The following is a 19,774-nucleotide window of genomic DNA, read 5'->3' on the forward strand; positions in this document are numbered from 1 at the left end:
ATTTTCTCAGGTGGGATGGAGACACGGTAGTCCCACAGGAGAACGTCTTTGTTAGCAGACGCATATATGATTTCGGAGTAAAGGCTCACAAAGTCTGGGACTAACTCACAAGTGGTTCAGTAAAGTCAGCATCAGTAAAGTCAGATAAACGTAGAAAAACATTCACAATTGGTGAGTTTAAGTAGAGAATCTATGGGTCGTCATCAAATTTTTCTTTCCACTTCTCTATGGGGTTGAAATTATTTTAACTTTTTTTTTTTTTTTTAAGATTTATTTATTTGACAGACAGAGGTCACAAGGAAGCAGAGTGGCAGGCAGAGAGAGAGAGAGGGAAGCAGGCTCCCTGCTGAGCAGAAGGCCGGATACAGGACTCCATCCCAGGACCCTGAGATCATGACCTGAGCCAAAGGCAGAGGCTTTAACTCACTGAGGCACCCAGGAGCCCCTATTTTAACTTTTTTAAAAATTAAGCTCTACGCCCAACATGGGGGACCGAACTCACAATCCTGAGATCAAGAGTCACAAGTTCTGCCAACTGAGCCAGTCACGCACCCTTGAAATTATATTTAACGGTAGACCAACACACAGCCATCAGCCACAATTCAAAGTGATCCTATTAGCATCCTTGGAATTGGGGTTCAGGCATCTCATTCTTCAAAAGCTCATCCGGGTTGACTCAGACACACAGCTAGAGAAGACAACCGCTAGTCCAAGTCCTCTCGTCCACTGCCACATGTGCAGCTGGAGGAAAGTGAGGGGGAAGAAATGCTCCAATTCTCTCACAATTAGCTCAGCTGGTGGCCAAGAGCCTTTGCCCCGACAACCCCACAAGCCGATTATCTCACACAGTCTGAATGGCCTCTGTGGGTCTCGGGATTGATTTCCTATGGAGGTAGGAAGGTCTTAGTCCTTCCTTTGGTGGCCTTGGCGGCTCTAAGAAACCAACACACTTGAATTCTCTAGGAACACACACTTGTGGGCACTGGAAGAGCGAGGAGAGGAGGGAGCAAGTCCAGGAACCGTCGGGGGAAAGCTACCGCACGGAGAATCCAGTGCTCCACCAGGGATCGGCTTAACGCTGAACACAGATGGTTTGCCCAGGGATTACAGAAGGGGCAACTTGAAACATTTAGTGACCGTTAACATACCCAGGTCAGATGCCTTGGCTCTGCCACATGAGGACATACGTCCTTCTCCAAAGCAATGTGGGCCATGTCTGTTCTGAGAAGTCGGAGGAAAAGGAAAGCTGGACTGATCAGGGGGCCACTCACACAGTTGGAAGAGATTTTTAACTAAAGAACAGAGGTGGTGAGGTCTGCAGGCAGCTACTGTGAATGATTTTTATTGAAGAGGAGAAGAAGGTTTCCACTAGGAAAGCTGTTTACATGTCCTTCTACAAGATTACACAGCTCAGAAGAAGGGTCGGAGGCGGAGAGGCATCAAGTTGTGAGAGGTAGTGAATGCAAGCTTGGAAGCCAGAACTCTCCCCAGGAGCAGCGGCGGGGCCTAGGGTTAGGCTTCTTGGGGGCCCAGTGGCAGGAAGATCAGGAAGAGATCCCTCTGGAACGTTGCCCAGCGCACTCCCATGACGTTGCCCCTCTCCATGTGCCCCACTCTTGGGGCAGTGGAAGCCCTCCCTCCTAGCCAGGCCACAATCAGACCGCCAGATATTCCTTTAAAAAGCTAGCCTGGCTTCCTAAACTGGTCCGGGTTCTTGGACAGCCAGCCTTTCCAGAGGAAGGCTTTGAAGGACTCGAGGCCGTCACTGCCATGCATCAGCCTCAGCCCGCTGCCCAGGGCAATGACCAGCAACACGCCACCTACCACTCCACTGGAGATTCCTATTCCCAAGGCTATGGCCACCTTCTCTTCCCACAGTGGGTGCTGAGGCTTAGAACTGTTGTCCAGATTCACTTCCAGGCCCTGATCGACTAACTTCTGATTCTCGGTAAGGGACTGATGGAAATCCAGGTTCACCAAGTGAGGGGGAAGGACCCGCAGCCCGAAATAGAGCCTCTTGACAAATTTCAAGTTCCTTAACAGCTGCACATCGCACCGGTATGTCCCAGAATCATACTCCTGAATAGACTCAAACTTCAGCAAGTGCGAGTTGGCCCGGAAGGGTCTGAAGATTTCATCGTCAGTTGAGATGATGCCGCGAGCCAGCCTCCAGGTGAACCGGAAAGCCTCCTTCCCCACCTGCAGGATGTCTGAACTCAGGCAGCTGAGCTCGAACGCCTTCCCTCTGCGGGTGGTGAAGTGCAGCATCCCACAGATCCAGTTCATCAAACACTCCACACGCCGAGACACACACTTCCTTCTCGCGCCATCAGGGCCCACCTCGCAGACCGTCTCTTCCTTATAGCCAAGGCCACAGGTGACTGTGCAGGTGGTGGCACTGACAATAACCCGCCCCACGGCTTGCTGAAGTTGCTTTGGGATGGCCAGTGTTTTCGGTGAAGTCACCACCAAAGGCCGACCAAAGGCCAACACCAGGCTCCCAAGGAGGAAACCAGCGGCCGAGGTCCTCATGTCTCCCCACCGTCAGCCGGCACCCGAGCTGTCCCCGGCGAATCCTCTACATCCTCACTCCGTTCCTTTGACGCAGGATCTCCCTCAACATCAAAAGATGGGCTGCACCTGTGGTCAAGGACACGCTGCAACTCGATCGACACGGGTCCAGTCCTTATGAACAGGCGAGGCCACAAGGCAGAGGAAAAAGTCACCACGTTGCTGCTTTACCAGCTCTTGCTCGCCGGTGCCCACCTCTCCAGTCTTCATTCTGTCCACGCCCTTACATGACTTAAACCCACCCTCTTGGGAAGACAAAGATGAAGAGACTTCAGCTTCTGCAGTGAAGGTCCAAATTACCTCGAATGCATCGCGAAGCTACTCCTCCTCACCCCACCCCTCCTCTACGAACATGGGATCCAAATTAAAGAGCTTCAAAACCCCAATTAAATCTGACCCAGAAATCAAATACCAGGTCTAAAAAAATAAATAAAAGAGGATGACCTTACATTAAGTTATTACTGACTTTAAAGGCTCCTAAACCTTCTGTAAAAAAGGATTAAGAACTCTGGACTGGGAGGCAAGCAAACGAGTGATCCTTCCCGAATTTCTATTTCTATTTTCTCCTTTGTAAATTAAGACCGCCTGCGCTACTTCAGGGGGGTCACTTTGGGCAATAAGTGATAAACTGTACATGAAAACACTTGGTAAAGTGTGAAACTCTGTTCATGGGTAAGGAATTTTAAATAGAAATGAAAATTCACGGAAACAAGGACCAAGCTGCCCTTTTAGAATCCGAATGTTTATGGGCAAGACGGGCAATCCCGAATACAGCCCTCTCCCATTCTAGACACTCTTCCTTCACAAGGGCACTGAGGTATTTTTGGGGGGAAGGGATACATAACCCTGCCCACCTCATGGCCTACTCCCTTACCTCCACAGAACACAGGAGCACATCACTCACTTGGGTCAAGGTTGCTATGAAACAGCTATGACCTCAAAGACGGATTATTAGGCTCAGAGCAAACCAAACCAAAACTGAGTGGTAGACACTTAGATGTGACAATGATTAAAACCAAAGACTTTTTTTTTTTTTTTTTTAAAAACCAAAGACTTAAATAGACTTTATGAGTTTGAAAGTAATTTAATCTAGGGGAAAAAAAGTCAAATAAAGAATACTTACACTTTAAGGAAGGGCCTTGGAAGGGAGGCATGCCCTCGCATGTGTTTCCCCCAGCTTCGTGGCCTCTACTGTGTACTTACACACACCAATGGAGTTAAAGAACTGAGAGAGAGCATTCCTAGATGATCTTTGTGATTTAACACCAACTCTTTGCTTGAATCACTTATTTATAGTCTTGTCCAGAGGCAGAACTCTACACTCCCCAAGCACCCCCTATCCCTCCTGGGTCTGCATCTCTGCACAGAAAGATCTAACATCAGCACAGTAAACAGGATTTCCTGTCCTACAACTCAAAGGGGCTACTGAGTCTCAGAAGCAGCGTCCACAAACCAACATCCACACCTGTTCTTAATAAACATTCGATTTTATTTACAAAGCATTAAAGCTTCAGCAAGAAGTAACCCAAGGCTAAGTCTCCTCTTGTACAAAACTATGGAACATTAAAAAACGAAATGGTGGGGTGGGAGGGGGTGGGGTCGGAGGGAAGGAATAACAAAAGAGAAGAGAATATGCACATATTGTACAGACGGAGAAAAATCAAACTAGAGAGAAAGTTTCAGGAGCCGAAAAAAAATTCTGAAAGCATAAATAATTATTAGGAATTGCTGCCAGAGATCATCCGACAGGGCTGAAGCCCATTTTCTCAGTAGCCAGTTTAGGAGGCAGATGTAGCAGAAACCTCCCAACGCAGGCACAAGCGGAGGACACCAAGCTACCCTGCCCACGGAAGCTAGGCAGAGACCCTCTGTATCACAGAGTTTGTGCAAGATGGAGCTCACGGTGCACAGACACAGAGAAAAGGAATGGAAACAATGTTTGCAAAACAAAAAACATGTCCAGTGAGCCACCTGCCGATCTCAACCACTGGTCTGATGTGAAGAAATGAAATTCACAGAAAGAGAATGGGAGGGAAAAAGCGGTGGTGGCTAAAAACACAGGCATTTTGAAACCGACTAGCAGGGAGCTCTTACTTCAACTACTGGATATTCTGGTTCTAAAAGATGGAGCAGCAGAAAGAGGCTCTTCCTGATGTAAGTCTACTTTGATTGCTATCCTAAAATCCAAAAAGTAATCCCCTCGCGGGGCGGCCCACAGGGGCACTGGCTGCTGGAGGACTCACACAGAGCAGAGCACAGAGACGCTCCTCAGAGGACGCTACGACCACAGCCACGACGACCACTGGGTCAGGCACCTCCGGGCAGCTCCGAGCTCTCTGCAGAGAACCCCCTGCACACCTGGGATCTGGGTTCTCCGAGAATTTCTAACACCTCCTGTACTCGTCCACCCAAACTACTACCTTGTATATAAAGAACAGCAAAAGCAAGAAGCAGAAAGTAAAAAAAAAAAAAATTTTAAAAAGCTAAGCGACCTTTCACAGAAAGGAAGAGACTGAAAACATGTCATACGGAGAAGGAGCAGGGACACAAGGGGACACACTGTCCCGACTGAAAGGAAGGGACAGAGATCCACACGCAATGATAAAAAACAATTTTTCCTTGATCTTTGATTTGAACTGTGTTGCTGCTGCTTTGATTCTGGATGGTTTGACTTCCGTCCTCGTGGAGATTTCCCCCGCCCCAATAAAAAAGCAGCTTGTGGAGAGACACCTCAAGTTGTCTCCCTCTCTGGACGCCAGCACAGGTGAAGCCACATGAACTACTGATGATTCCTTGCTGCAGATGGACAAAACCAGCGCTCTTCGGAAACCATGATTACTGAGCATGAACTACTACCGGAGCAAAACACGCCAGGAAAGGAAAACAGAGAAAAACCTCAACCCTCTTACCGCCCAACTTCTTGAGCAAAATGGGGTATGTTAAGAAGAGGGGGTTTTCCCTCATCTTTCTTCCCTTTCCAAACCCCTGAAAGCTTTCAAGCACTTTCCTTTCTGCCCAGCCTCCGGACAGCAGGGAAACGCAGGAGGGCATCTGGTGAGAGAGTGAAGTTTAAAAATGGAAGACAGAATATGCAACAGAAGTTTCTCTAGGATACCGGCAGCAAAACTTCAGACGAGAATTAGTCACTTGAGGACATGCACGGAGGATGGAAGGCAAATAGGATAGGAAATGTCAGGTCAGAATGATCCTGGGCACAAGAGTTAGAGGAGCAAAACTGGTCTCTTTTCTCCAGCAACATAACTAAGCATTGAAGTGTGAATGAGTCCAAACTCCTGGTGCCGTCTTCACAAATCCTCATTCCTGAGAGCCTATGTGGACTTAAGCTTGAAGGGGAGGGCCGCGTCCTCTTCTTCCATAATTCACTTCTTCATTCAAATATATGAGTCCCTCCTTGCACCTCCTGGGTTGGAGGCAGAGGCCTTTGTTTTAAATTAAAGTCAATCTCAAATGACTGACCACAGTGTCCAGAGGCCACATGATGGCAAAGTGGGGAAGAACGAAGCACTTCAAGCGTCTTCATAACAGTTCTGAGATCGCTCCCCCTGCTAAAGAGAGGAGACACAAAAAGACGTCTTTTAGCATCAACTGGGACCAACAGCGGGCAAGAACAGAAGTACTGACAGATGCTGGGTGATGCCCGACAAGCACACGTGGGCTAAGAACTCCCCCCCCCTTTACGTTAAAACCAACTCAACTCTCATTTACTCTTTACTGAAGCAACAAATAATCCATATCCCAAACCCCCATTCTAGCACTTTCCTCGGGACTGCCCCAAGGGGGGGCGGGGGAAGAATTCCACATGTTTTCTAAACTGCTAACCATGTTCCAACGTGCCGATAAATGCTTTACGATCCAAGGAGTGCAACAAGGAGAGGAAAGGAAATTCTAGGGTGCCACGTCTCTTCATCTTTCCTATATTAGCTTCATCAGTCACTAAATAATAATGTGCAACAGGCCCTTTTCCAAGCACCCCTGTGCCTTCACTGACATTCTCCTCACCTTAGAATCCCAATATGGTGAAATGTTAACGAAACCTACTGCCGGCATTTCTATGCGCCAACGTCTGATCAATAAATAAAATCCTCAAAAGTAAAATCCAATGAACACTTCCATGATTATTCCATAGAAGCTGTTCAACCTCTGAGGGGACATCCTTAAATGGGCTGCTGTGAAATATTAACTAGGAAGTGTAAGAAGAGAACAAGGTGAAGAAAATCCTCCCAGATGCCATCCGGAATTGGGGGGTGGGGTGGGGTGGGGTGGGGTGGGGTGGGAACATGCCACTTGGTAATTATAAAATGAGCAAAAAATAACTGTCCAAGTTATAAAAGAAAAATACCCATTCGTAAACTTTGCTTTTAACCCGACTTTTGAAGTAAAAGTTCAAGCACAGATGAAACTGGTAATAAAAATATATTCCCATTTGTCTGAGGACAGATGAGAAATTAGGAGACACAAACTCTTCTAGATGCTACATTGTTAAAAATCAAATTTAAACTTTATACAGTTCAGTTAGAGAAAAAGTTTCTTCAGCACTTCTTTTTCAGATCTCTCAACATAAAACATAACAACTTCTTGAATTGATTATTTAAAAGAATCCTTGCGGCGGGGGCATCTACTGCGCAGGACAGGACACCGTGCCTTGACTGCATTAAGGCTAGTTTGATTGACTATGCCCAGAGGTACCCTGACCAATCTTCTTTTAGCCGTTTAAAAATGAATACACCATTAATGTTTTAAGACTAAATCACAACAGGAAAAGCTGGTTTGATCACAAATCAATAGTATTAATAAAGAGCATTCAAAATGACTAATGAGGCACGTTATACTGATCATCTGAGGTCAGTTAATGTTTCTGTAACATCCTCATTCATGTGGACCAAAAAAAAAAGAGGCCTGTTGAGGCATTAGGCAACAAGCCAAAACCACAGCAAGCAGTAATACTATGAGTAGGTAAAATACAGCAACACAAAAGAGCTCCAGGCTGTTTAAAATTTTGCCCCAAGGACCCATAGTATTTTGAGGCAACATAAAGAAAATCTCCAGTTACATAAAATTAAGAAAAACTGGGCTCATGATGAGCAGCTGTTACTGGTACCTCCCGAGGGCCGCCAAAGCCAAGGTGGCCTAAGAAAATGCTGAGTATGAACTCTCAAAAATTACCAAATATTTCCTTAGTCCACCAGTAAGATCACAAAGAATGAGAAAGAATACCTATGAGCTATCTGATTTCAGCAGTTCATAAATTAGTCTTTCAAAGACAGATGTTTAAAAAAAAAAGAGCAGGAAGAGGTGGGGAAAAACCCTCACTCCCTGCCCAGCACTCAACATGATCAGACTGAGGAGGTGGCTCAGGACTGAGGTGGCAGCCGGCACCAGGAGGGCAGTAGCACGGCCACACGCACAGAAACCCGCATGGTGTCCATGTGCCCCCATGTGCCCCTCTGCTCGCTCTGGCCTTTGCCACCCCCAACAGACACAGGTAGACACCCGTGACTTCATGCCTGCCTTTCCAAGAGGCCTTTAGACCTTGTATGTGATGGGCCACAACTCTGTCACACTCGCTGCTGGTGACATTTACCGCCAAGAAGCCCTAATTCTCAGGCAATGCTTGAGCCCCCATAGGGCAGCATATGCCCTGGTGGTTCTGCTCAATGTCAAGTTTCTGTTCTGAGGACTGTCTTCCAGAGAGAATCTAGTAAGGAAACTTAGGGGAATCACAGAGATGGTGCTGACGACGTTGGTCTGGCCTCTCCGAAGGGTCCCAAGCTCAGGGCTGCCCGCACTAGGCAAGCTTCGCTGAGGGGTCCTCATGCATCAGCCGTGTGTCTTTGTGCACGCGGGTCCCCTGAAGGCAGCTAACACGGATGAGCTATTTGACAGGGAAGAATTTTCTGTAACCCAGGTTCCAGAAGGCCAGATTATCTCTGCAGAGGTCTGTGTCTCTCCCAGTCTTCCCACGTAAGCTCCTGCGGCACTGTGTGACAGACGGTGCCCGCTCTGTCAGGGCCCGGGGGGCTTACCCCAGAGCTCCTTCCGTAACCGGTCAACTGCAGATTTTGACGAACCGCTGCCACTGATCTAGGCTGACCAACGGCATAGCCCGTGCCTATAATCCCTTGCAAATGATTTAGCTCTAATGGAAAAGTAGGGCACGGGGGCAGAGGCGGAGGTAGAGGCGAGATCCGCTGAGCCTTGAATGTGCAGACACAACCTTCAGACAGAATTGATTTTTGAAGACGCTTGGACCTCAGGCACTCTGGATCAAGTTTCGTGTCTTTCCCTCTCCCGGAAAACCTACAATGACCACAGACCGCTTTTTATGGGAAATCTCTGAAGTGAATATAGAACTCAACCGCCAAAGAGGTTTTTTTTTGTTGTTGTTGTTGTTGTTGTTGTTGTTAAACCTCAGTGGACTTTGAAGGGAAGCATGGCAGGAGAACCAAGTGAAAATCAACAGCCTGGGCCAGCCAGCCTTTGCCTGCTCTGGACCCTCTAGGCCGACCACAGCACCGGGTGAGGTCCCACTTTTGCCCTGAGAATCCCACACAAAAGATAGGAGATCGTCCCGAAACTCAGGTCTGACGGAGTTATGAGACACCCAGAGTCACCACGAGGGACAAGCAGCCTCCGCAAAGCTCCGGCCCACGCTGCAGCCGGTCCCTGACACTGGAGGCAGCCCTGCGGAGGGAAGAAACCATGATGCCCCTGATCTGAGGTTTTTTAAAAATCCTGCCTCTCAGCACTCTCTGGTTTAATCTGGCCACTGCAGTTCTGGAAATTTCCATTCAGGAAAAGGTCAAGGAACAGGGCCAGAGAAGCAAGGAGAAAAATGGGAGGAAGGAAGTGGTTTATGTGGGGAAGCGCGCCCCGCACAGGGTCTCGAGAAGCTGGTGAGATGTCTGCATCCTCTAGGCAGCTGTTCGTGTGTGTATGTGTGTGTGTGATCAAAAGCGGGTACCATCCCCCTGGCCTGGAACCTAGAAGTCTCCTCTAGTTGCTTTAAAGGGTGAAGCAGTTGAAACAGCGCCTCTCACTAAAGCTGGCCAACTCAAGCACCCGATAAAAATACCGCACAAAGAGTCTAGTTTACAGCACTCTGCTCTTCAAGATACAGCTTCTAGCCTTTACTGAGATCAGTACCTCATTTAACCTTGTCAGCAAAGTGAGCAGGAATACCCTTCTAATGGGCCCTAGATCCTGGCAAGCACTCTTGCTAGGAGCTCAAAACACTGACTTCTAAGATTGAAGCGTCTATATTACATACAACTCAAAATTTCACTGCGAACTAATTCAGCATTAGGAGAATTTTAGGAAATAAAGATGGCTGAGTAAACGTCCCCACATTTGATGCTGACTCTCATTTAGACATTTCTGAAGTACAGCTAGGAAACACCACTGCTCTTACACTCTGTGCTCTAAAATCTGACAGCGATTCATGGTAAACCCCTTGGGGAAGGCCAAAGATACTGACTGCATCAACTATAATTAAAAGTCACTATACCAGAACTCTGTATTAAAGGAAGGAAAATGTGAGTTTCCAAAAACTTTTAAATGGTTTATAGGCCATACCCATATTATTAAAAAGCAAATGATTAATTACTCACGGGTTCTGAAGAAGCTAGGAGACTATGTCTTACAATATTTTAATTAATTCAGTACGTTTGGTCACATCTTATTTATTTACTGATCTTTATTTTAAGTGGGCCTCATGCCCAGCATGGAGCCCAAGGCTGGGCTTGAACTTACGACCCTGGATCAAGACCTGAGCTGAGATCAAGTCGGATGCTTAACTGACTGAGCCACCAGGCGTCCCTGTGGCCACATTTTGAATCACCCTGAAGCATTTCAGCTCTCTTTAAGCCAGAGGAATCTATTTCAATTTAAACTACACTTTTCTGTACTGGCATCTGCTTGTACAAAAAAAGGTTATAAAGGGATCTTCTTCTTCTTCTTTTTTTTTTTTTTTGGACATTAATCTATTACTGACCTGCAATCTTTATTGGCAATAGCCATGTAACTCTTCCCAGCTATTTAAAAATATACGGAGAGCCTTAAGTGGACTCAGTGTGGAGGTGCGGACTGGTTATCAGTGGAACACCGTAAATACTGGTGTTGAAACACGCTGGTGCTCTGTGCCATGTGCTGGCCGTGAACACCTGAAGTCTGCATCTAGCACATGTGAGATAGAAGTACTCAGAGTGAGTCACTGAGTCGGCTTAGCTTCCCGACAGAAGGGAATTCATGTTCACACGATTAACTGACTGCGGGTGGACCTCAAACAAGGAACCATCGCCCGTTCTAGTCATGTGTCCCATCAGCACACCGGGGGTCACACCCTAAAGCTGAAAATTTTAAAGCAAGAGGAAAAAAACCAAAGTACAACTGCTGGTAGCTGATCAGTCCTGTCCCGGAGTCTACTGAGCTAGCCACGGGAAACCGAGAGCACTGTTTTCACTAAAGCAGGGCTCGTACACAGAACAACATTTTCCAAAGGCCGGCGATGTCGGAAAAGAAATGGACTCCACTTGATTACTATTTTCCAAACAAGAGACCATCTAGCCTACATTCACAAGTATTTGACGGGAAATTAAAATTGTTCTCCGTCCCCCTCAATCATGTAAAAGTGACAGATCTCTGAAAGTTTCAAAGGCGCAGGTGTTAAGAAGCTACATGGCTATTTTAACTGCTGTCTTTTTGGTAATAATCTCCTATTTGGAAAAACATTCCACCTTCTTCCTTAACATGATGGTACTACTGACAAGTTTTTGTTACTGCTTCTAGGCGACGGAGAAAGAGCCACCACCTCTGGGATTTGACCAGTTTAAAGAAAGACAAAATGGGCGTCTTCCCCACAAAAATATTCATACAGTATCTGTGTGCAGTACAGAGGAATACAGACTCCCAGAAACTTACTGATGACCCAAGATTAAGAGCCACTGAATTAAGCCCAATCTGTTTAGCCTACCCTCGGTGTCAGCCTAACACTCTGCGAAGTCTACCAGCGGGAAAAGGAGGGAAGGAAGGAAAGGCTGCGGCTAAACGGAGTCGGGGCTGGACAAAGCAAGGCCGCGCAGCAAGCCAGACAGCACTCCCAGTGTGTCCTTACCTGCCAACGGCTGGCTGAGCTCCGCCTGCACTTTACCCTTCGCTGATCCTTCCAGAGGTAAACCTCTGTCCCCTTTGTAGAGTTTCGGTTTAAATGGAGAATCTTTCTCTTTACCTTTTGATCCTTTAGGCCGGCCTGCTTGCTTCTTCTTGGATTTGCCATCCCCCTTCACACCCAGTAGTGGATGGACTTCTGTAAAAGGACAGAGAGGCACGGGAAGGGATCCACACGCTGCCCATCCCAGCACCCCACCCAGGCACAGGGAGCGAAGGATGGCGCCCTCCTGTCCCAGACTCCTTGAAACTCGGAGAGACGTGCACACTTAACTAATCACAAAACCATGAAAGAGTGGCTGCTGAATAAGAAATGGTCACTTGGCCAAAGGGCACACGTGGCCTCCATGGCCTGTCCCAGCAGCTTTAACCAAAAAGGCAGCTGAGAGACACAGGGACAAGGGGTCACACTGAGCCAGACCAGGAACACGCACGCTCACTGGCAGGCAAGAACAGAAAGGGAGGTGGGCCTCGGATCCAGGCCAACCAGGGCGACAGTCCTGACTCTTCCACTTCCCAAGACCTTAGGCAAGCCACCTGACCTCTCCCAGCCTAAATTTTCTCCTTTGTAAAGCAGAGACAGTGAAACAGCCTGCGGAGTGGATGTAACACTCAGCAGTGACACATACACGCAGCAGCGCCTGAAACCGGCAGGTGCGCCAGCAGCCATCGGGGAAACAAGGAGCTGTGTAATGAACAGGCCGCGGCCAGCGATGAGACAGAGGAGGATGGTCAGTGGCAAACACACACACACACACACACACACACACACACACACACACACACACCCCAACCTACCCCAAGAGGTGAGAATAAAAGCTTCTGGAGACAGAATGTAAAGGCAGGGAGGAAGAAAGGAGAGATTATCCAGGTCTGACCAGTACTTTACCACCCAATAATACCACTCTACAGAAAAGAAAAGACGGTGTAATGAAACAAACTCTGAGCCAGAGGTCAGAAAATGTCAAGCTGTCATTTAACCAAGTACCAGAAGGCACAATGTCTCCATTTTAAAGGAGAAGTGAAAGCAGATGAAATCATTACAAAGTTGTAAGGAGTTACTTAAAAAAAAAAAAAAAAAAACAAACTCCAGGGAAATTTCCTTCGAGGTTAAAATCACTCCAATGAGAAATTACGACTGTGCTGGAGAGAAGAAGTGATGTCTACCAGGGAACACAGGGAGAAGACGCAGCCCTTACCATCATTAGGTACTCCTTGAAGTTCTATATTGGTTGTTTTGGGTTTCTTCTTCGGTGGCTGGGACCCGTCTGCTGAAGACTGCCTCTTCTTCTCTGAACTAGCCCCTTCATCCATCAGGGAGGTTTGGACCGCATCCGGTGGGGGGCCGTAAGGATTTTCTTCTGGATCTTCTACCTCAGGGGCAATGGGTAAATATAATAGAGCCTTTGAATCTTCCAGCTCTTCATCACTATTGGGAACAGGATCAGGCAAGGGATTGGAAAAAAGAGGAGACAGTTGCTTAAACCATGAACCCTTCCTCTAGGGCAGAATCACCTAGATTAACCATAAGCAACAGGTATGGATCTAGAATTTTAAGAAAGCCAAGATGAGTAAAAGAAAATCATACAACATGAATAACAAAATCAGTAACAAAAATAAATGGTATTATAAATGAATTATCTCAGTTCTTCAGATTTTCTTTCAGGGGAAAAGGGAAGGGATTTCATGTACACCAAAGGAGTTCTCACTTGGAACTAACTTACGGAGGACAGACAGACGGGCTAGGCGCGAGCCGTACACCAGGGCCCGAAGGGGAGAGGGAGGAGCGCCCTGAGGCCTTGCCTGCAGAGGCGGCTCACCTGCTACAGAAGGCAGCAATCGGGTCCACACTGGTGACATCGACCTCCTCGTCCTCAGCAGCGTCAGCCCCTGCAGGAGAGAAACGGCACAGGTGTGAGAAGGAAGAAAACACCTTCTTCCTTGCAGCTTAATGGTTTCTGTAAACTAAAATTCAAGAGAAACAAAGGAGGAAAGCCAACAGTTGGTTTTACTCCATCATTCAACAAGTGGGTGTCGAACTGCCAACCCTATGCTGGGCACTGGGGATACGGCGATAACCAAGAAAGCCACACACAGTCCGTCAGCAGAAACCTAACCAGGGGGGCACCTGGGTGGCTCAGTGGGTTAAAGCCTCTGCTTTCGGCTCAGGTCATGATCCCAGAGTCCTGGGATCGAGCCCCACATCAGGCTCTCTGCTCAGCGGCGAGCCTGCTTCCCCCCTCTCACTCTGCCTGCCTCTCTGCCTACTTGTGATCTCTGTCAAATTCAAAAAAAAGAAAAGAAAAGAAAAGAAAGAAACCTAACCAGGGAGACAGATAAACAGATAATTTCAATTTGATATAGTAAGTGTGATGTGCTAGGGAGGTGAGAAGGAGGAACAACTTATGTGAGTTTGGAAAAGCTTCACACAACATAATCCAGCAGCATCAACACAATCCAGAACATGCCGCCTCCCTGGTGACCTTCCTAAAACATGGCAGTGGTTGGGGGGTAGAGATGCACATGTATTACACAAGTAAGAACCAGCACTTCCAAGCTGGAAGAACCAACCCCAATCCCAATTCCCGGATTCCTGGCACCATCAAATGGTCCAGCAGGCTATGACCCGTGGCATTAATTACTTAGTGAGTAATTAACTTACAACCAGGAATACTAAGCATTTGAACACAAGAACCCCTATTAGATATAAAGCCCTGTGTTAGACAACCATGGGGATTAAAAAGTCAAACCTCACCCAGGGGTGCCTGGGTGGCTCAGTGGGTTAAAGCCTCTGCCTTCGGCTAAGGTCATGATCCCAGGGTCCTGGGATCGAGCCTGGCATCGGGCTCTCTGCTCAGCGGGGAGCCTGCTTCCTCCTCTCTCTCTGCCTGTTGTCTCTGCCTACTTGTGATCTCTGTCAAATAAATAAAAAGTCAAATCTCTATTCTAAAGGAGCTTCCTACCTAGTTCAGAAATTGAGATAAAAATAATGAGGGACGCCTGGCTGGGTCAGTCAGTAGAGTAGGCGACTCCTGCTCTTGGGGTTGTGAGTTCAAGCCCTGCATTAGGCACAGAGTTTACTTAAAAAGCAAACAAACATTGATCACTATCAAAATCCTAATCAAATATAACATCTGAACGCTTACCTTGGTCTAGGCCCTACCCTGGTGCCTTACACAAATTCTCTCATTCCCGCCAACACTAGAAGGCAGGTTTATTATTACCACTATTTTACAGATGAGGAAACTCAGGTTTAGAGAGTAATAAGCAATTTTCCCCAGGCAGTCAAACTCCAGAACTCGTGCTATTTACCTTCCTCTTCCTGCCGTGGGGGTGACGGTATCTAACACGGACTGAGCACCCGGCTTGTGCAAGTGATCATATGATCACGTGATCATCCTTAATTCACCAGGAAACACAATGAAATGGCAAGAGAGCTGCTGAACCCTGGCAAAAAAGCTCACTGAAGCCCTCCGCTGGTGCAAGCCACAAGGAGACTCTCAGAGCACTGGCAAAACTGTGGAAGCGTGAAGAAAGAGAGACTGCAGTCGAGAAATTTTACCTGTCTGCTCAGGCTCACTCTTATCTTCATCTTCAATATCAAACTCAGATTCCCTTTCCTCATATTCCACATTTTCATCCAACTCCTTGAAGTCTGGGGCAAAGGCACTCCAGTTTTCCTACGCCGCAAACAGAAAACACTACTTAACCGTGTGAGCACGCAGGGATCCGCGAGCTCGACATTACTGACAGGAACGAAAGATTGGAGCACACGCGAGACTCAGAACTCGGGAGAATGAATCTGGCAGGTAAGAAAAATGAGGTATCTCTAGGTTTTACTGTCTTAAGGTATTTAGATCTTAAACTTTCCAAGTTCTTAAACCACAGTTCTTTCATGAGAAGTGCCATCTTTAATCTTCTCAAGATGTAATTATCAGGTAGAACGCTACATTTTCTTAGGAGTATAAGGATTACAAACATAATAAAAGTTGTTCAAAATAAAACCATGATATAAAACAGAAACTAACAAAGTTGAAAGTAAGAAAAGCAAAAGAAAACTCACTCTCAGGTAACAGAGGAATGTAACAGAAAGTATACCAGACTTTCTCCCTGAAGACAGAGGTAGTAAATCAGCTTTGGACCAAAACCTTCCTATCAAAATAAAGCAAAACTGAACCGATTTAATTAGGTTACAAGAATCACATGCAAAAGAAATTAAATAGGTCGTTTTTAGCTTACAACCTATAAGGATCTGTGATAGAAAGGAAGGATATCTAGCTTCAAAGCAACTGAAGCAGAAAAAATACTTACTACTTGGTTTTGTGCCCAGATAGATACCACTCCACTTGAAATGGATGCTATGATGGGTCGAACAGGATGCCACTAAATTGAAGGAAAGAAAGGAAAATTGGCTCTAAGAATGGGTCCGAGATGGTCTGTTACACATCAGTAACAAGAGCAAGCTCCAGTCCTACTCACAGCCACATCCAAGAGGAGCTCTCCTCTTGTCCCGTGGAGGATCTTCACCAGGTTGCCAATGCTTTTCTCCCAGATGTACAAGGCATGCTGCCGGGCCGAGCCAGCCACTATGTACTCTCCATCCCCAGAGAAACAACATTTCTTCCATGGGGTCCTGAAGGACAAAGAAAGCACCCAAGGAGAACCGGAAGCGGAGCTCAGGTCATGTAAATGCCCCATATTCTTCTAGGTGACCATACACACCTATTTACCAAGTCCTGCAACTTCTGCATGGGCTCGGGCTCTCCATCTCTTCCACAAGTTAAGATTTCTCTGCCATCATAAACTCGGATTATCCGATCTGCTGTGTTAATTAAAAAGCAACTAGAGAAAGGATAAAAACATCAACACAGGAAGTCAGAAATCCATTTCTGTAAACGTTTTCTGTTCCTACCTGTTAGAACAGTACCACAGAAAAACGACTCCAGTGAGAGGAGACTCCGTGATAGGCTGGAACACTTATATATTTACTTGCCACCTTCCAAAGCGAAAGAGAATTTGAAGTGAAGTTATGTTGTATGCTTTCTGTGTACCCCTGAACCCTATGTGCACAAAATGATCTTCAGAAATTTTTTAAAAATCTTGAGTATTTGATTAAAATCCAAGACCTCTAAACCAAAACCAGCTTGCTAGATTCACAAGGTCGTACTTACACATACAATGAATGCTTCATTTCTCTGGCCTATCTTATACATAATACAATTTTCCTAATGAGCTGATAAACTGTCATTTTTAAAATGTTAACTTCTGAGGGGCCTGGGTGACTCAGTGGGTTAAAGTCTCTGTCTTCAGCTTGGGTCATGGTCCCGGGCTCCTGGGATCAAACCCCGCATTGGGCTCTCTGCTCAGTGGGGAGCCTGCTTCCCCCCCCCCCCGCCTGTCTGCCTGCCTGTGATCTCTGTCGAATAAATAAATAAAATCTTTTTAAAAAAATAAATAAATAAAATGTTCAACTTTTTACTATAATGACATTGGAAATCTCCCTAAAAAAATAAATGATTTCAATATTTTCCTACGGAAGTCACTAAGCTTTCCTGAATTCAAAAAAATTTTGAACATGAATGTCCAAAGTAGAGGCTGCCCCTATAGGAGACAGGACTGTCACCTCTCTTCCTGATGCTGACAACCTAACTCATTTCTTTTGACATATCTACTTCTAGCTGGGTAATCAAACTTACCCGGAAAACATCTGAAACTAAAAGGGTAAATAGTTTTATGTAAATAGACTGTATGTTCAATTATGGTGAGAATTCTGCAACATCACTTCGGGTTATAAAAACAGCTGATCTTTACCCAGAGTGTACCGTGTGGCAGGCATTATAGCTCTAAGCATTTACACCCAGATATCTTTCCTACAAAGGGATGGCCTGCTTGTCTCCAGAAAAAGAGGATGTGACTGCCAACTCAGTGCAATAAATTTTATGAACGTGAAAAACCAGATACTGACAGTTTCTAGTTATTTTTAAAGTAAACTTTCTTAAAGATTTAGGTATCATATACACAAAAACTGTGAATCTCAATGTATTTTTGCATTCTACTCACTTTTAAAACTGTCCCTAAAAAGACAAGGTCTCACCTCCCCTTCCGGGCAAACTCTATGGACTTAATCGCTGTGGTATTGCTTGTTCCAGTTGTTACTCTGAAGGAAGCAACAAGATCCTGAGAATCTGTTTTTAGGACCAAAATCTAAAGTTCAAAGGAAAAAAAAATGTTAAGCATTTTGATAACTTACAGTTATTAGATCTGGCTTCCGTTTCTGAGACTGAGTAAAAATATAAACACCTCGTGTATTCAACCTGATGAACTGATACTGCCTTTTAACTCTTCAAACCATGTCTTAATATGTTCTTAAAATACAACGTTTAGTGTTAAAGACAAATACTGTATGAGTCCACTTACATAAGGTACCTAGGGGAGCCAAATTCATAGATCTAGAAAGTAGAGTGATGGTTGCCAGGGGCTGGGGAAGGAACAAGGAATAGGTTTCTGCTTAGTAAGTACCGGGTTTCAGTTTTATAAGATGAAAAAAATTTTTGGAGATAAGTGGTGGTGATGGGTACACAATAATGTGAATGTAGTTAATACCACAAAACTACACACTTAAGAATGGTTAAGATGGTAAATTTTATGTTGTATTTTACGTTATGTGTATTTTACCACCATTTCAAAAAATGGCCACTTTCTAAGGCAGCCATGAAATTATAATAGCCTATATACCCCAATCACCAAAAACAAAAAACAACAACAAAAAACCCAAAACAAGCCTATACAAACTCTAAGCTTAAAAGGGACCTTAAAGAGGAGCCTGCATGGCTCAGTCATCTGAGCATCAGACTCTTGGTTTCGGCTCAGTCTGGGTCTCAGGGTCAGGAGATCAGGTCCCACACTCAGCAGAGAATCTGCTTCTCTCCCTTACCAAGTCCCTCTGCCCCTCCCCTCTGCTCATGCACATGGGTGTGCACCAAGCTCGAATCTTTAAAAACAAACAAACAAACAAAAACCCAAAATAAAACAGGGACCTTAAAAGCCCAGCTAACTTCTTACTCCACAAAACTATAGGTTAAGCTGGCCTGAATTATACAGTATTTACAGAACTATTAAGACATTTTCATCAAATGTGTTCCATTTTATAATATGGCTTTTAAATTTTATAAATGAGTCACAGCCCTTTGTTCTTAGCAAAAAGGCCCTTCTACCCTTTCTAGCCCAAGAAGTCTCTGATCGCTCTAAATCAACACAACAGGAATTATCTCGAAGGCGTGAGATAAAAGCAGGCCACAGTTGCCAAAAGGAGGAGACATGCTTAGTCCAGGGATAAAAAATATTTCAAAGGAAGCAGAACAAGTCAACATGAAGTAAACCAGTGCACAGGACGAATGATGCTTATTTCACTAGCTTCCAGGCTTACCTTGCCTTTTGCATTTCCCGTATAGATATATTCCCCTCGCCTATCAAAAGATGCAACCACGTTCAAATCGGAGTCATCGTCTACCGGCAGAACAACATGCTTGGAATCTGAAAGGGTCAACATGACAGGAGCAGATTTCATGGGACACACGAGAACCTTGTTCCTGTTTAAAAATATGAACAGTACATTGGCTGTTGCTTTGGTATCAGAAGGCTGATTCTCCTGCCCTCTTCCCTGAGCCCTGTCACTACTTACATCAACTCTCCCAGCTCAAGCAAATTTAAAAGAGTGAAAAAGCCTGAAGTCTAAATGTCTAATAACAGGGAAATGACTGAACATAGCTGTTGGGATCCTAGTTTGACAAAATAAAATGCAGTCATTAAAAATAAATATGAAGTAGCAGCAAACTAGAAGAAGAAATATGAATGCAATAAAAAGGCAAAATGCTAATGAAAACTGTGTAATATACATAATTTATGTACATCTCATCTGCACAGAACGTGCTTTGTGAGCTATATACAGCACTAGATCACAAGCATTATACTTAGGAGAACTTGACTACTAAAGAACCAAGAGAAATGAAGACAGTTACGT

At 45.5% G+C, this 19,774-nt stretch overlaps 2 protein-coding genes across 3 annotated transcripts in view; both read right to left on the bottom strand.

The window, feature by feature from the left end:
• Nucleotides 1–937: 937 nt before the first annotated feature.
• TMEM81 (transmembrane protein 81) lies at nucleotides 938–2,929 on the bottom strand. Its single transcript, XM_059413227.1, has one exon. The coding sequence runs from the start codon at nucleotides 2,530–2,532 to the stop codon at nucleotides 1,684–1,686; it is 849 nt and encodes a 282-aa protein (XP_059269210.1). The 5' UTR covers nucleotides 2,533–2,929; the 3' UTR covers nucleotides 938–1,683.
• A 1,041-nt stretch (nucleotides 2,930–3,970) lies between these two features.
• RBBP5 (RB binding protein 5, histone lysine methyltransferase complex subunit) overlaps nucleotides 3,971–19,774 on the bottom strand; it is a 37,871-nt gene continuing 22,067 nt past the window's right edge. The window contains exons 5-14 of one of the 2 annotated variants that reach the window (XM_059413225.1): nucleotides 19,181–19,343; nucleotides 17,849–17,958; nucleotides 16,477–16,596; nucleotides 16,234–16,387; nucleotides 16,066–16,137; nucleotides 15,317–15,434; nucleotides 13,575–13,644; nucleotides 12,954–13,183; nucleotides 11,702–11,893; nucleotides 3,971–6,137 (exon numbers count right to left, since the gene is read on the bottom strand). In XM_059413225.1, coding sequence (XP_059269208.1) covers nucleotides 6,109–6,137; nucleotides 11,702–11,893; nucleotides 12,954–13,183; nucleotides 13,575–13,644; nucleotides 15,317–15,434; nucleotides 16,066–16,137; nucleotides 16,234–16,387; nucleotides 16,477–16,596; nucleotides 17,849–17,958; nucleotides 19,181–19,343 — 1,258 coding nt within the window. In that variant the 3' untranslated portion in view covers nucleotides 3,971–6,108. The remainder of the gene's footprint in view (nucleotides 6,138–11,701; nucleotides 11,894–12,953; nucleotides 13,184–13,574; nucleotides 13,645–15,316; nucleotides 15,435–16,065; nucleotides 16,138–16,233; nucleotides 16,388–16,476; nucleotides 16,597–17,848; nucleotides 17,959–19,180; nucleotides 19,344–19,774) is intronic. The other variant, XM_059413226.1, reaches the window with a different exon arrangement.

Source organism: Mustela nigripes, chromosome 10 (assembly GCF_022355385.1).
Source record: "Mustela nigripes isolate SB6536 chromosome 10, MUSNIG.SB6536, whole genome shotgun sequence".
Classification (NCBI taxonomy): domain Eukaryota; kingdom Metazoa; phylum Chordata; class Mammalia; order Carnivora; family Mustelidae; genus Mustela; species Mustela nigripes.

What these genes read in the sequence shown, in the direction of transcription:
- TMEM81 (XM_059413227.1), bottom strand. Translation starts at nt 2,532, where the DNA reads ATGAGGACCTCGGCCGCTGGTTTCCTCCTTGGGAGCCTGGTGTTGGCC.